The 14,129-nt window shown below is 46.2% G+C and overlaps 1 protein-coding gene across 1 annotated transcript in view; it reads left to right on the forward strand.

Moving 5' to 3' along the window:
• Window positions 1–14,129, forward strand: part of LOC129857599 (integrin alpha-8-like) — a 62,112-nt gene that overhangs the window by 24,265 nt on the left and 23,718 nt on the right. The window contains exons 14-22 of the mRNA XM_055926029.1: window positions 7,426–7,471; window positions 7,577–7,684; window positions 8,987–9,042; window positions 9,322–9,479; window positions 9,681–9,809; window positions 10,014–10,081; window positions 10,587–10,734; window positions 11,028–11,120; window positions 14,049–14,128. Of these exons, the coding sequence (XP_055782004.1) occupies window positions 7,426–7,471; window positions 7,577–7,684; window positions 8,987–9,042; window positions 9,322–9,479; window positions 9,681–9,809; window positions 10,014–10,081; window positions 10,587–10,734; window positions 11,028–11,120; window positions 14,049–14,128 (886 nt within the window). The remainder of the gene's footprint in view (window positions 1–7,425; window positions 7,472–7,576; window positions 7,685–8,986; window positions 9,043–9,321; window positions 9,480–9,680; window positions 9,810–10,013; window positions 10,082–10,586; window positions 10,735–11,027; window positions 11,121–14,048; window position 14,129) is intronic.

Here is a 14,129-nt window from a genome sequence, read left to right on the forward strand (position 1 = left end):
GTATCGAAAAACTCCAAGAGGAGATGGAATACACAGCTCCCATTATCGCGTCTTTATTCCCTCTACATTAAGTGACCAGATAATCCAAGCTTATCATGCTAACCCCATCAGTGGCCATCTTTTAGTTTTTAAGACATATCGAAGACTACAAGAGGTTGTTTACTGGCCAGGCATGTGGGTTGATACCCGGAAGTTTGTACAGCAGTGTGAAGTCTGCCAGAAATACAAACCAGATATTGGCAGACCTGCTGGAAAAATGCAGCAGACCGTGGTAAACCATCCAAATGAAATGTTGGGAATTGACCTCATGGGACCTTTTCCTCCCAGCCGGGGAACCCGGAATGATTTTTTTATTGGTGGTAGTGGACTACTACACCCACTGGGTGGAGTTCTTTCCACTCCGCAAAGCCACTGCATCAGCCATTGCTCTAATTCTGCGACGGGAGGTCTTTACCAGATTCGGAATTCCAGACCAAATCCTCTCTGACCGAGGTCCGCAATTCATATCAGGAATATACAAAGAGCTTTGTACCTACTGGAGTGTAATTGCCAAGCTAACCACAGCCTACCATCCTCAGACCAACCTGACCGAGAGGGTAAACCGTACCCTGAAAGGGATGATTGCTTCATTCGTGGGGGATCAGCACACAAGGTGGGATCAGCATCTTCCTGAATTTTGCTTTGCACTGAACTCTGCCGTGCAGGAGACTTCTGGGGTCACTCCCGCTGAACTCCACCTGGGAAGACCACTAAAAGGTCCGATGGACAGAGTCTTGCAAAGTTCTAATGTTTCACCTGACTGCCCAGCGTTTGATGCCGTACAACACCACCACACCTTGCTAGCCAGAGTGGAGGCCAGCAAAACCAAAGCCAAACAACGACAGCAGAGGAACTATGATAAACATAGACGCGACGTGTGTTTCCCACCTCAGTCTCGTGTCTGGGTAAGTTCCCATCATCTGTCGAAGGCATCTAAGAAGTTCACTGCCAAGCTAGCTTCGAGATGGAAAGGCCCATACCGTGTAGTGCAGCAGTTGGGACCAGTGAACTACTTGGTCTGTTTGGAGGACACTGGGGAAGATGTCAGGACGGTGCATGTTGTTGACCTAAAGCCCTGCTACCCTACGGCAGAAGAGCTGGATCGCAGGCAAAAGCAACACCTGCAGGAACTCTTCATGGAGGACTCTGATGATGAGGACTTCCCTGGTTTTGTATAGCAGGAACATTAACTTGTCAAAGCCTGCATCCTCTCTGTTTCTACAGGCTTTGTTTTTTCATGCGGGGAGGAGTGTGGCGAAATCCTGCACGGAGCCTTCACCGTGCGCTACCACTTTTTAAGAGAGCATGAGCAGTAGGAAGAAGGAAATAAAAGAGCTCGTTCAGCTTTTTGGGGAAGAGCTCTTTTGTGGCGTGACAGTTTTGGTTGTGTGTGTTATGCTGCAGAGTTTGTTTGTATGTGGTTGTACAGTTTTTGGAACAATCCTCGGTGTGATCGCTCGACGACGTGGTTGTTCTCATTTGGGACCGCGACTGTTAGGCTGCAGAGGTTTTTGTTGTCTTCAGCGTATGTGGTTGTGCAGTGTTTGGAACAATCCTCGGTGTGATCGCTTGACGACGTGGTTGTTTTCATGTGGGACCGCGACGGTTATGGATCAAAGGGATTAGTAGCAACATTGTTGCGAAGATTTCATCTACAAGCCAACACACCATCGGACCGTCAGATTGTACACCTGCAACCTCAAGACCACAGCTAAGCCCTCTCTTGTTCCCTTTCTCTCTTTCTCTTCCCACTATGGTCCAGTGCTTTACACTGCAACAGACTCTCTTTTCCTAAATGTATTGAAGTTTCATTGGAGCTGGACTAGTGTGTATATGAACACCACACATTCATACCCTCTGCACTCCTTCACAACAGAGAATACAAACTCTTGCAAATCCTCTGTGTGATGACTGGGTTCATTTGTTATTGTATGAAGTTGCTGTTTATTTGCTCTGCTATTATTATATGAGGTATGCTTGGTGGGGTTACTAAGAATTGTGGAAGGACTGTACTGTGATGTGGGATCTATAGGGTGTGTATTCTTTTTTTCTCTCCGCTGGCTATCTGGTCAACAGGCTACACTCTAGGCAGTCTCTTCTGCTGATGTGTGTGGGTCTGGTAGTGGTACTCTCGCTGTTCTATTATTTATTTATTTCGGCAGGGTTAATACCTGCCTGGCGCACGAACAAAATATTCTTTACCTTTCTCTAATTAATACCGCTACAAGGTAGTCTAGGATCCAGTTGCAGAGGGAGGTGTTTAGTTCCAGTGTCCTTAGCTTAGTGATGAGCTTTGAGGGCACTATGGTGTTGAACGCTGAGATGTAGTCAATGAACAGCATTCTCACATAGGTGTTTCTTTTGTCCAGGTGTGAAAGGGCAGTGTGGAGTGCAATAGAGATTGCATCATCTGTGGATCTGTTGGTGCGGTATGCAAATTGCAGTGGGTCTAGGGTCTCTGGGATAGTGGTGTTGATGTGAGCCATGACCAGCCTTAAAAAGCATTTCATGGCTACAGGCGTGAGTGCTACGGGTCGGCAGTCATTTAGGCAGGTTACCTTAGTGTTCATGGGCACAGGGACTGTGGTGGTCTGCTTAAAACATGTTGATATTAGACTCGGACAGGGAGAGGTTGAAAATGTCAGGGAAGATGTATTGATGCTTTGCCTATTTGATGGTTCGTCGGTGGGCATAGCAGGATTTCTTATAAGCTTTCGGGTTAGAGTCCCGTTCTTTGAAATCATCAGCTCTACCCTTTAGCTCAGTACGAATGTTGCCTGTAATCCATGGCCACTGGTTGGGGTATGTGCGTACAGTCCCTGTGGGGACGACGTCCTCGATGCACTTATTGATAAAGCTAGTGACTGATGTGGTGTACTCCTTAATGCCATCGGAAGAATGCCAGAACATATTCCAGTCTGTGCTAGCAAAGCAGTCCTGTAGTTTAGCATCTGCTTCACCTGACCGCTTTAATATTTGCTTGTAGGCAGGAATCAGGAGGACAGAATTATGGTCAGATTTGCCAAATGGAGGGCGAGGAAGAGCTTTGTACGTGTCTCTGTGTGTGGAGTAAAGGTGGTCTAGAATTATTTTCCTTCCAGGTTGCACATTTAACATGCTGATAGAAATTAGGTAAAACTGATTTAAGTTTCCCTGCATTAAAGTCCCCGGCCACTAGGAGTGCTGCCTCTGGGTGAGCGGTTTCCTGTTTGCTTATGGCGGTATACAGCTCATTGAGCGCGGTTTTAGTTCCAGCATCGGTCTGTGGTGTTATGTACTGTAGACAGCTACGAAAAATACAGATGAACAAACTCTCTAGGTGGATAGTTCAGTCTTTGTACTTCTATAGACCCAGCTGAAAAGTAGGAATTATTATTTGATTTTTATTTTCTTTCCAACTTCTTTCTGTAACAACAACAGACGTCCTCTGATCTCTCCATCCCACAAACAGGAAATCTGGGTCTTTATAATGAAAACATCACACACGATAAGACACACAAACACACATACAGACACATGCACAAATATGCACTGCATGGCTTGTGATCAATTTCACTGGCCTCTGAGTGTATGTGTTGAGTCTGTGCCAGGCTATGAACCAAAGCCAGACCCTATACAGAATCTCCCCACATCGAGTTTCTCAGTCACACACACTGTACAAACACAATGCATATACATATAAGCATGCATACACGCACGCGTGCATGTTGTAACGCAGGCTTTCTAAGGCCCTCTGGGAAAGATCTGGTAGTGGAGGGAAAGCTCCCGGGTGGCATAGCCATCACACACACACACACACACACACACATATACATATGGTCTGTCGTTAATTTGTTAGTAAAGTCACACGTTAGTAAAGGACCCTCAGATGTTTCATCATTATGAGAGGACTGCTAAGGAGTCTGTGCGCCTGTTACACGGTGTCTTTCTGTGCATATGTTTGTGTGTGCATAAGATGTCTGTTTCTATAGGTGAAGTTTTATGATCCCTTAGGTGCAAAACCCATCTTACTCTTAGAGAGAGAAGGGAGGGAGGATTAGAGAGATGGATCAGTGTTCCTGATGGATACTCTACAGTCGTGTGTCTCTACCAGGGACTCGTGTCCGGCTGGGTATCAAACCTCGATTGTCTGCATGCCTCAAGACTGCATTAACCCACCGAGCTCAAGTCTAGGCCCCATCTCTCGGAGGCAAAACAAGTTTTGAGGTCTTTCACAACAAAGTTACACATCAGCTTCTTGGAAGGAGTGTTCCTATTAAACTAACTCTGGAGAAGTGACTGGGTCAGAGTCAGAGAGAGCAGTCCGTCAGAAACAGCAGGAGGTGTCCCTAGTACACAGAGGTTATAGCCTGCTAGACGCACACTGACCCTGGGAAGCTCTGCTGTTCCCACTCCTAGGGTTAAGGTTAAGGTCAGTTTTGTGTGTGTGTGTCAGGGGTCAGATGGCCTGAGGGCAGGAATTATGTTCAGCAGAAGGTCAGAGGTCAAATGCTGTAGACATTCAACTTACCAATCAGCAATCCCACTGACTCAGCTCTACTGAACAGAAAACACACACAACTCACACACACACACACACACACACACACACACACACACACACACACACACACACACACACACACACAGACACACAGACACACAGACACACTGAACACTTTGACAGTGGACACACTGAACACTGATTCTAGAGAGAGAGCTCATACAGAAGTTTGAAGCAGCCAGTCTCTGACAGGTTGTGTAAACATTGGATGGCAGCCATATTTCTCAGAGCAGGGAGTCTGGGACTGGCCTAGAGGTTTAGTTACTCAGCATACCCCCCGAAAGGTACACTTACTCCAAATGTGTGTCTGTATGTGTGTGTGTTTACATACTAACCTTAAATCAGTGGTGGCAGACCATGTTTTTATCAGTGGAAATATGATTGACTTGGAAGGGGAAAGTGTGCCATAGGCTATGTTTTATTTACCCCAAAGGTACATTTACCCCAAATCAGCCTCTGTGTCAGTAGCACTTTTCAGAGGGAAAAGAACGGCTGGGTAAGGAGTACAGATGTACCTATGGGAGGAACATGCACTCGCGCACACACATACACTGTTGCGCACACAAACGCACACACACACTTAGGCACGCACCACAGGAGGTTGGTGGCACCTTAATTGGGGAGGACAGGCTTGTGGTAGTGACTGGAGCGGAATCTGTGGAATGGTATCAAATACATGGTCTCCAGTTGTTTGATGCCATTCCATTTGTTTCATTCTGTCCATTATTATGAGCCGTCCTCCCCTCAGCAGCCTCCACTGGCACGCACGTATGCACACATACACCTACGGGAGAAGTGAGGTTGGGTTTCTCTGGCGCGTAAGACGGACAGATCCAGGGCTTTGGAATGAGAGCGTAATTCTTCTGTTGGAAGTTTGGGTCCCTGAGGCTGAGCTGATGTGTGTGTGTGTGTGTGTGTGTGTGTGTGTGTGTGTGTGTGTGTGTGTGTGTGTGTGTGTGTGTGTGTGTGTGTGTGTGTGTGTGTGTGTGTGTGTGTGTGTGTGTGTGTGTGTGGTTAGATCTGCCTGCTGAAAGCACACCTTAGCTCTGATGACTTTTACAGACTGTGGTTGAAAGGCCAAGTGCTTTAGCTGCTGTCCTCTTTCCTCCTCTCTGCCTCGTTCCCCCTCTTCCTCCTTTCCTCTCTTTCCACCTTCCCCCCTCACCTCTACCTCTCCAACTGCCCCCTGTACCCAACAGACAGCTAGAGGTCCCCCTTTCTCTGCCGGCCCCTTGTTACACCTATAACACACATACACACACACACACTGGGGGCTAGAGTGTAATGTTGTGGTTTCAGAGGACCAGCAGGCTGAGGCACTCTCACTGACAGCAAAAACAGATGGACCACTCCTATATTCAATTTAGACTCACGCTCACTTAAACACGCACACACACACACACACGAGAACACACACACATACAGAGGCAAACGCATGTGTGCACGCACACACACGCAATAGATCTTATTTTACTCTAATAGTTTAACCATTTTAACAGATGTCACTCACAGTGTGCATGGGTGTGTCACACTCTAGCCCTCTATCAGCATCAAGACTTAACATAGTCCGTTTCATTTGATGGATAGCCAGGTATGTATATTCCCAACAGATAAGAGGTTATCTGAGGAGGATTTCGCGACTTGACTGTTACTAGTAAACTAGAGACAACCTCTCTGTCATGTGTCTTCAAAACCACATCAACCCCTATAGGTCCTGATCGCATTTTTTCCCCTTCACTAGACCGATGGAACTAGAGAGCTCAGAACTCTTTCAAACAGAACTGCAGAGGTCAGAACTAATGAGCTTAACTAGTCCCATTGATATATTATCATGAGTAAACTTAGCCTCTGACCCTCAGCCTCATTGATTTTAGCATGACTTATCTTGGCCTCTGACCCTCAGCCTCATTGATATTAGCATGACTTATCTTAGCCTCTGACCCTCAGCCTCATTGATATTAGCATGACTTATCTTAGCCTCTGACCCTCAGCCTCATTGAAATTAGCATGACTTATCTTAGCCTCTGTCCCCAGTCCCAGTGCTGTATCAGCTTCAGAGCTTAGCTTAACCTCTGTCTTCCAGTGACAGGACTAGCTAGATCTATGGTTGGGGGCATATTCTATATGTCCCAGTCAGTCCTGTGTTAGTGTTGTGTTAGTTTAGCTTAGTGTGTCTGGCAGGGAAGGCTTGTATTGATTAAGTCTCTTTCCCACTGCGGTTTCAGACTTTCAGTCAACGCTGGTGTGTGTGTGTGTGTGTGCGCGAGGTATGTGTGTGCACGAGGTATGTCTCCTGTGACCACACTCATTAAAGTGCAGCTCTATTTTAAACAAAAACCCAATTAAGACTCTTCATCTTCAAAACACATAAACACAAATTAACTGAGTAGAGCACTGGACTAGTTGTGTGGCTGCTACAGACTGACTAGTTGTATAAGGCACATGATTATAGTAAAGTGAGGGAATGTTCTTGTTGTGTAGCAGAGGGGTCTGATTGGACCAATGGGAATGTTCTAATGGAGCTGGAATGTGCCGTGGGGTCTCTCCGTTAAGACACACACACACACACTGTGTTCCTATTTGGATTGTTTCATTCTGAACCAAAATAGTTCTGCAAAAATAGTTATATTCACTACTCAAAGCTGGTACAGACTAAATGTGTTTATGTGTGTGTGTCTATGTGTCAGTGTGTGTAAAAATGAGAGGTCTGTGCTTGATGAAGATTGCTGGAGACCTTGAAATCAGTCCCATCTGTGCGTTTCTTTGAAGCTCATGCAGTCTCTCTGTCTCTCTCTCTCTGTCTCTCTCTCTGTCTCGCTCTCTCTCTCTCTCTTTCACTGTAGATCTGATAGTGGGAGCATTTGGTAAAGGGGAGGTGTCGGTGTACAGGTAAGATATCTAAGTCTCTGATTGGCTAGACTACATTGTTTCATGTATCAGATTGGCTGCTAGTTTACAATGTGAGATTCAGTGAGTGTGTGTGTGTGTTTGTAGGGCTCGTCCTGTAGTGTCAGTGGAGGCAGAGATGATCCTGACTCCTAGAATCCTGAACCCTGACGACCGATCCTGCCTCCTGACAGAATCTGATACCATGGTGACCTGGTGAGTACGCACGCACGCACGCACGCACGCACGCACACACACACGCAATCACTAGGTAATCTAGTGAGTGACAGACTTAAGACCAATAGGGTGCTTCTTAGGCTATGTGTGTTGGCAGGACAGAGACATGGTGCGTTTGGGCAGATTGACAGACGGAACTAAACTGTGGAATTCTGTCAAAACAGACACAGCTGATTGAAATAAACAATCAGACTGGCTGGAGGAACTAGACAGGACACAACAACACATGTACTATTAGGGAGGTTTTAGGACTGGCAGGAGGAACTAGACAGGACACAACAACACATGTACTATTAGGGAGGTTTTAGGACTGGCAGGAGGAACTAGACAGGACACAACAACACATGTACTATTAGGGAGGTTTTAGGACTGGCAGGAGGAACTAGACAGGACACAACAACACATGTACTATTAGGGAGGTTTTAGGACTGGCTGGAGGAACTAGACAGGACACAACAACACATGTACTATTAGGGAGGTTTTAGGACTTTCAGGAGGAACTAGACAGGACACAACAACACATGTACTATTAGGGAGGTTTTAGGACTGGCAGGAGGAACTAGACAGGACACAACAACACATGTACTATTAGGGAGGTTTTAGGACTGGCAGGAGGAACTAGACAGGACACAACAACACATGTACTATTAGGGAGGTTTTAGGACTGTCAGGAGGAACTAGACAGGACACAACAACACATGTACTATTAGGGAGGTTTTAGGACTGGCAGGAGGAACTAGACAGGACACAACAACACATGTACTATTAGGGAGGTTTTAGGACTGTCTGGGACGGTTGCTTTTTCTTTTATTGAATAATTGTTTTATTGAGAGCTTTGGCCAGTTGAGGAGGTTTTCTGGTTGTTTTGGGGAGAATGAGAGGATGAGCAGTAAAGAGGAAGTTTTTCTTCTAATTGGTGCTCATTGTTCTTTTCCTGAGTGGTTCTGGTTGACAGGCATTTCACCACTAGAGAACCTGTGTGTGTGTGTGTGTGTGTGTGTGTGTGTGTGTGTGTGTGTGTGTGTGTGTGTGTGTGTGTGTGTGTGTGTGTGTGTGTGTGTGTGTGTGTGTGTGTGTGTGTGTGTGTGTGTGTGTGTGTGTGTGTGTGTTATCGTCCCTTCTATCAGGAACAGGAAGTGACTCCTGCAGAGGGAGACCTGCACCATTAATATCCTGGAATCTAATGAGCGCACACACTGACACAAACATACAGAGGAGCAATGTTTTTATCCTGTCTCAATCTCCCATGTCTCTCTACCTCTCTCTCTCTCTGTTATCCAGTCTCAGGGTAGATATTTGTGCGAAGGTGAGCGGTGTGGGGATCCCAGACTCTGTAGGTAAGTAGCTCTGACTGGGGATGAAGAGGGGGGAGGGAGAGGTTTATGTATAAGTTTGTGTTAGAGATGCTAACTATATGAATGTATGAATGCATTGTTTCCACTGGCTAATGATGCTCTGTAGAATCTAAAAGTGATAAAGTAGACCATACCCACGGTTCCCTCCTGCACACCAGATGAGAATACACACACACACGCACACTTCCGCACACGATGGGACCATATGGAACCCCTCCTCACTCTCTCCCTCCATCCCCCTCTCTCCTCCACCTCTCCCAGTCCTGAATGCAGAGCTGCAACTGGATTGGCTTAAAGGTATGAGGGGCGGAGTTAAAAGAGTTAATTTCCTGGATTCCCATCAGCCCCAGCACACAGGGGTCCTCACGCTTGGCCACAGCCATCCTCACTCCTGCCTGAACTATACTGTCTACCTACGAGTAAGTCAAACACACTCCGCTGCCAAAAAATGAATTTGAGTTTTTTTTAAAAAGAGGCCTCCATCCTTGCTGTGTTTGGACAAGATCCTCTCAAAATATCTGCCAACTCAGCTGAACCTGTTTTTGACCAGTTATTGTGTTATAGTGAACAAACTTTCTGTTACACGGTGTGTGTGTGTCCCCTCTCTCTGTCCCTCTCAGGAGGAGGAGGAGTTTAGGGATAAATTGACTCCCATTTCATTGGCTCTAAACTACAGTTTAGCCCCTCCTTCCAACCTGGATCTCCCCCCTGTCCTCAACCGCTACAGCAGTACCTTCCTGCAGGAACAGGTGTGTGTGTGTGTGTGTGTGTGTGTGTGTGTGTGTGTGTGTGTGTGTGTGTGTGTGTGTGGGGGGGGGGGGGGGGGGGGGGGGGGGTGTCTTCTCATTCAATCAAGACCACTTACAGCATATGAGTACTGTTAGACTAGACCTTAACCCCTGTCCCCCCGTACCTCTCCCCATCGGTCTCTCCCTTTCTCCTTTATTTCTCAGGCATATATCCTACTGGACTGTGGGGAAGACAACAAGTGTATTCCAGACATCCAGCTGTCTGCAAGCATGTAAGTATGTACTGTATGTAACATGTGTAGCATATACGTTAACATGAAACAGTTACGGTCTCATTTAAATACAGCAGTTAAGTAACCTTACTGATATAGGGGTGTGTTACGCCTTCTGGTGTGTTGTGCCCTGCCCTGTCAAGTGAGGCATGCTGGGAAGATTCAGAAAAGTCCTTGTCAACCTGTAAACTTTCAACGTATGTACATACTCACACTCACTCACACACATTCATACACACACACACGCACACCCAAACAAAGGGTAGGAATGTGTTACAGCATGCAAGGAGAGAAGTTTGCTCTCTAATTGTTTACATTAGCAAGAGTGTGTGTGTGTGCGCGTGCATGTTTTTCTTCTGTTTTCATCTGTATCCAATCGCCATGGCAGCCCAACACAAACACCCTGTCATTCTCCTCTGACTGATACACACACACACTCCGACCTCTACTGTTTGACATAGTATTGACTTGTTTATTTCTCTCTCCTGCACACACACAAACACAGGGACCGTACAGAGCTGGTGGTCGGGGATGACAACCTGGTCATGTTGACCATAAACGCGGTTAACAAAGGAGAGGGGGCATATGAGACTGAGCTACACACACTCCTACCCCCTGAGGCTGATTACATAGGAGTGGAACGCAGGATAGAGGTGAGAACACTCATTCACACACACTTCCACCCCTCACACTGGCCCCAACCCTAGCCCAGCTCAACTAGACGCTACAGCCTTGCTGACCTCTTTACCATGACATTACATCCTGTTGACAACGTCAGGGTTTTTTCTCTAGAGTGAGTGAATGAATGTGTAATGGGGCCCTAAGATGGATGAGATGAGGTTGTTACTGTCAGAACATTCATCACTCTATTCCTCTCCTCCCTTCCCCCACATATCACCTCTCTTCCCCTTCCACCTCCTCTCTTCTTGCCTCCTCTCCTCTCCAGTCTCTATCCAGGTTGAACTGTGAGTACAGGATGGTGAATGACTCCAGACTGGTGGTGTGTGACCTGGGGAACCCTATGGTTGCCGGAACAGAAGTAAGTCCAACACACACATAAACACAAATGAACGCAAGAAAATACACACACGCATGTGCACCCACACTGACCTGACCTCCCCCTCTACTTGGAAACAACCACTTCCTGTCCAAACAGGAAGCTGTCAATCAGATACAGTGGTGCTGATTGATAGTTACCATGGTGATTGATCACCCAGATACCCTGTGCCCCTCTGAGTCCCACACTCTGAAGCTGTCTGTGGGTATTTCTGTGTGTGTTAATCCGTTCGCCCCTTGCATGACACATCCAGGAAGCACAGGCTTTGTTAAGTAAAGAGTGGTCCCATCCGTAACTCTACCCTGTGTTTCTGTAACTGCTGTGTGTGTGTGTGTGTGTGTGTGTGTGTGTGTGTGTGTGTGTGTGTGTGTGTGTGTGTGTGTGTGTGTGTGTGTGTGTGTGTGTGTACGTGGCTACATGCATGCATGTGTGTGTTGTGAGCCTGAGAGCGGTATTTGTTAGCTCTAGAAGCGACACACGTGTGTGCGCATCAGCTCTCCTTCAGACCAGATGTTTCCCATACATACTTACCCTTGCCTCTTTGGACCTGTAGGAATTCATGAGCTCTTATAGAATAAACACACACACACACACTGACTAATCATGCAGCCGGAGTAACAACGCTTGTAGACCATTTTGAATCTTTTTCTCATTCTAATATTTTTGAGTCAAGCCTCTAAAATGCAGACTGCCTCGCCATGTTTCTTTAAAACGTTGTGTATTGTCAGCATTTTTAGTATTTTAATAGGATCCCCATTAGCTAGTGCTAAAGCAGCAGCTACTCTTCCTGGGGTCAACAAGCATAGCGGTGAAGACAGACACTGTTTATGGGTAACATCCCAGACGGCAGGGCTGCCGGAAAATGTGTGGCGAGGCAACATTTGCCACAGCACTTTTCAATCAGGTGTGGCTGCGTCAGCGCCAAACCACTTTTGATTTAGTTTAATAAAATATATCTGCGCAAAGTGTAAAAGAAAAAGGACAAAGTGCTGTTTTTTAGACCAATTTGCCTCATGATTTGTCACTCGCGCACAATTCTTCTGTCTTTCACACCGGAGTGCTGCTGCAGGCTCTTTGTGTGTCTTGACCAATCAGATTAATGCTCAAGGGGCTCTCCACTTTCCTCTGGTATTTATTTAGCGAGCTGATAGCACATCACTCCCAACAGACACAAGGAAAAACTCTTACATCAATGGAGCAGCCTTTACTCCTAAACATTAGCGATCTGACATGTGTTGCATGGTAACGAGACAATTTTTGAGTCTGATCAACTGTAGGCTACTAACAGCAGCAGCTGCATAGTCTAACCTCCTATGGGCCCTGTCCCTCTGGCCAGAGTAAACGAAGCGGTAACGTTGTGTAGGCTATTTATAGCCCAATGGGATTACATTTGGTTTATATTTAAACTTGGGCTAACCAGGTTACCTAGACTTTTTCAATCCAAGAGTATAAACTTTAATGAATCAATAAACACAATAGCTGACATAGACTGTGAGTACATTTTGTTATTAGTATTACAGTTGAGCAGGAGCAGAACTACATGATGCAAACTTGCATACAGCTCAGCCCTGTGAGTTTTATTATCCAATCATGTAGCTTTCTGAGTGTCTGTGTATAGGACCCTCCTAGTCCTTCTTTAAAATGGCATTCATAAGAACAAGTACAAGGTTGCTGAAGTTTAACAGGGCTTTCATCCTCCCCAAGGCCAGGAGTTTTTTAAAACCATGTGACCTGATTAGAAAAACTCTGGTCCCACCATATTCAACAGATGAATCACGTCATACCGTATAAGGGCCAGAGTTTTACCTGGTTAGGTTACCAGATCAGGAAAAATTATGTACCCCAGAATTTTGTTTTCCGCTACACCACTCTGGGGCCTGTGGTGCCACCTCTGCCAGTGAACAGAAACGGCCCCTGCACAGAGCCCTGTGGAACACCATATATAGCCTTGGAGCAATCAGAGGTCTCACTGGCCAGAAAAATAAATTGATACCTGTCTGTTAGTTTGGTCGACAGCGTCAATCCCTACTCTTACATCAAGGAATGTGAGAACAGTCACAGAGCCACGGTCGTTGATTGGTCGATGCATTAGATCATTTCCTTGACAAACGCTGTCTCTGTACTATGGTGGGTTTAAAAGTACATCCAGGTTAGACAGTTTTATAGTGGTGGGGCTGTTCAGAATATGGGAGAGAAGAGACAGGAAATAAATGTTTTCCAGATTTGGGGAGAGAGATATATTTGGGTCACTCTGTCTGTCTCTCTCTCTTTCTCTCAGCCTGGGGACCTCAGTGATTTAGACCCATTTGGTCTTTCGTCGTCTCTGTTGAGTTATTCTGATTCTCTCTCTGATGTGCAATAAAGTCTCTTTGACTTTGGAGTCCTAATGAGTTTCCACCCTCAGGCTTCTCCCTTGTAGTTTTAGCGAGTGTTTAAGAGTTTCCGGCATTGACTAGTGTCTAACATGTTGTTCATGAGAACATTATTACACAAACACAAGAAGCCATTATCATACTCATGGTTATGAACTAAGCCCTCCACATGGTGTGAGTTAAGCAAGGGTAGAGGGGGGTTTAACTGGGGTCTAAAGACTAGAGAGGAAGGGATCTGGTCTGTCTCAGCCCACAGATCTGTACTGATCCTCCAACTGAGACACACACAGACAATACAGATACGTAACCCAGATACACACACCATGGCCAGGTCCTGGTTAGTTTTAACAAAGGGAAACTGTACATGGGGTTAGAAGGCTGCTCGCTTTAACTGAACACTTACAGATGTCACTGACACAGACTTTGATTCGTCTCTCTCTGACTCTCTGTCTCTGTCCCTCTCCCTTTGTCTCCCTGTCCCTCTCTCTCTCGGTCTCTGTCTGTCTCTCTCTCTTTGTCTCACTGTTTCTGTCTCCAGGTATCTGTAGGTTTAAGGTTTGCTGTCCAAAGGCTGGATGATGCCGGTCCTCACATTGACTTTGACCTACAGATCCACAGG

The sequence above is a fragment of the Salvelinus fontinalis genome, chromosome 6, assembly GCF_029448725.1.
Source record: "Salvelinus fontinalis isolate EN_2023a chromosome 6, ASM2944872v1, whole genome shotgun sequence".
NCBI classification, from domain to species: Eukaryota; Metazoa; Chordata; class Actinopteri; order Salmoniformes; family Salmonidae; genus Salvelinus; species Salvelinus fontinalis.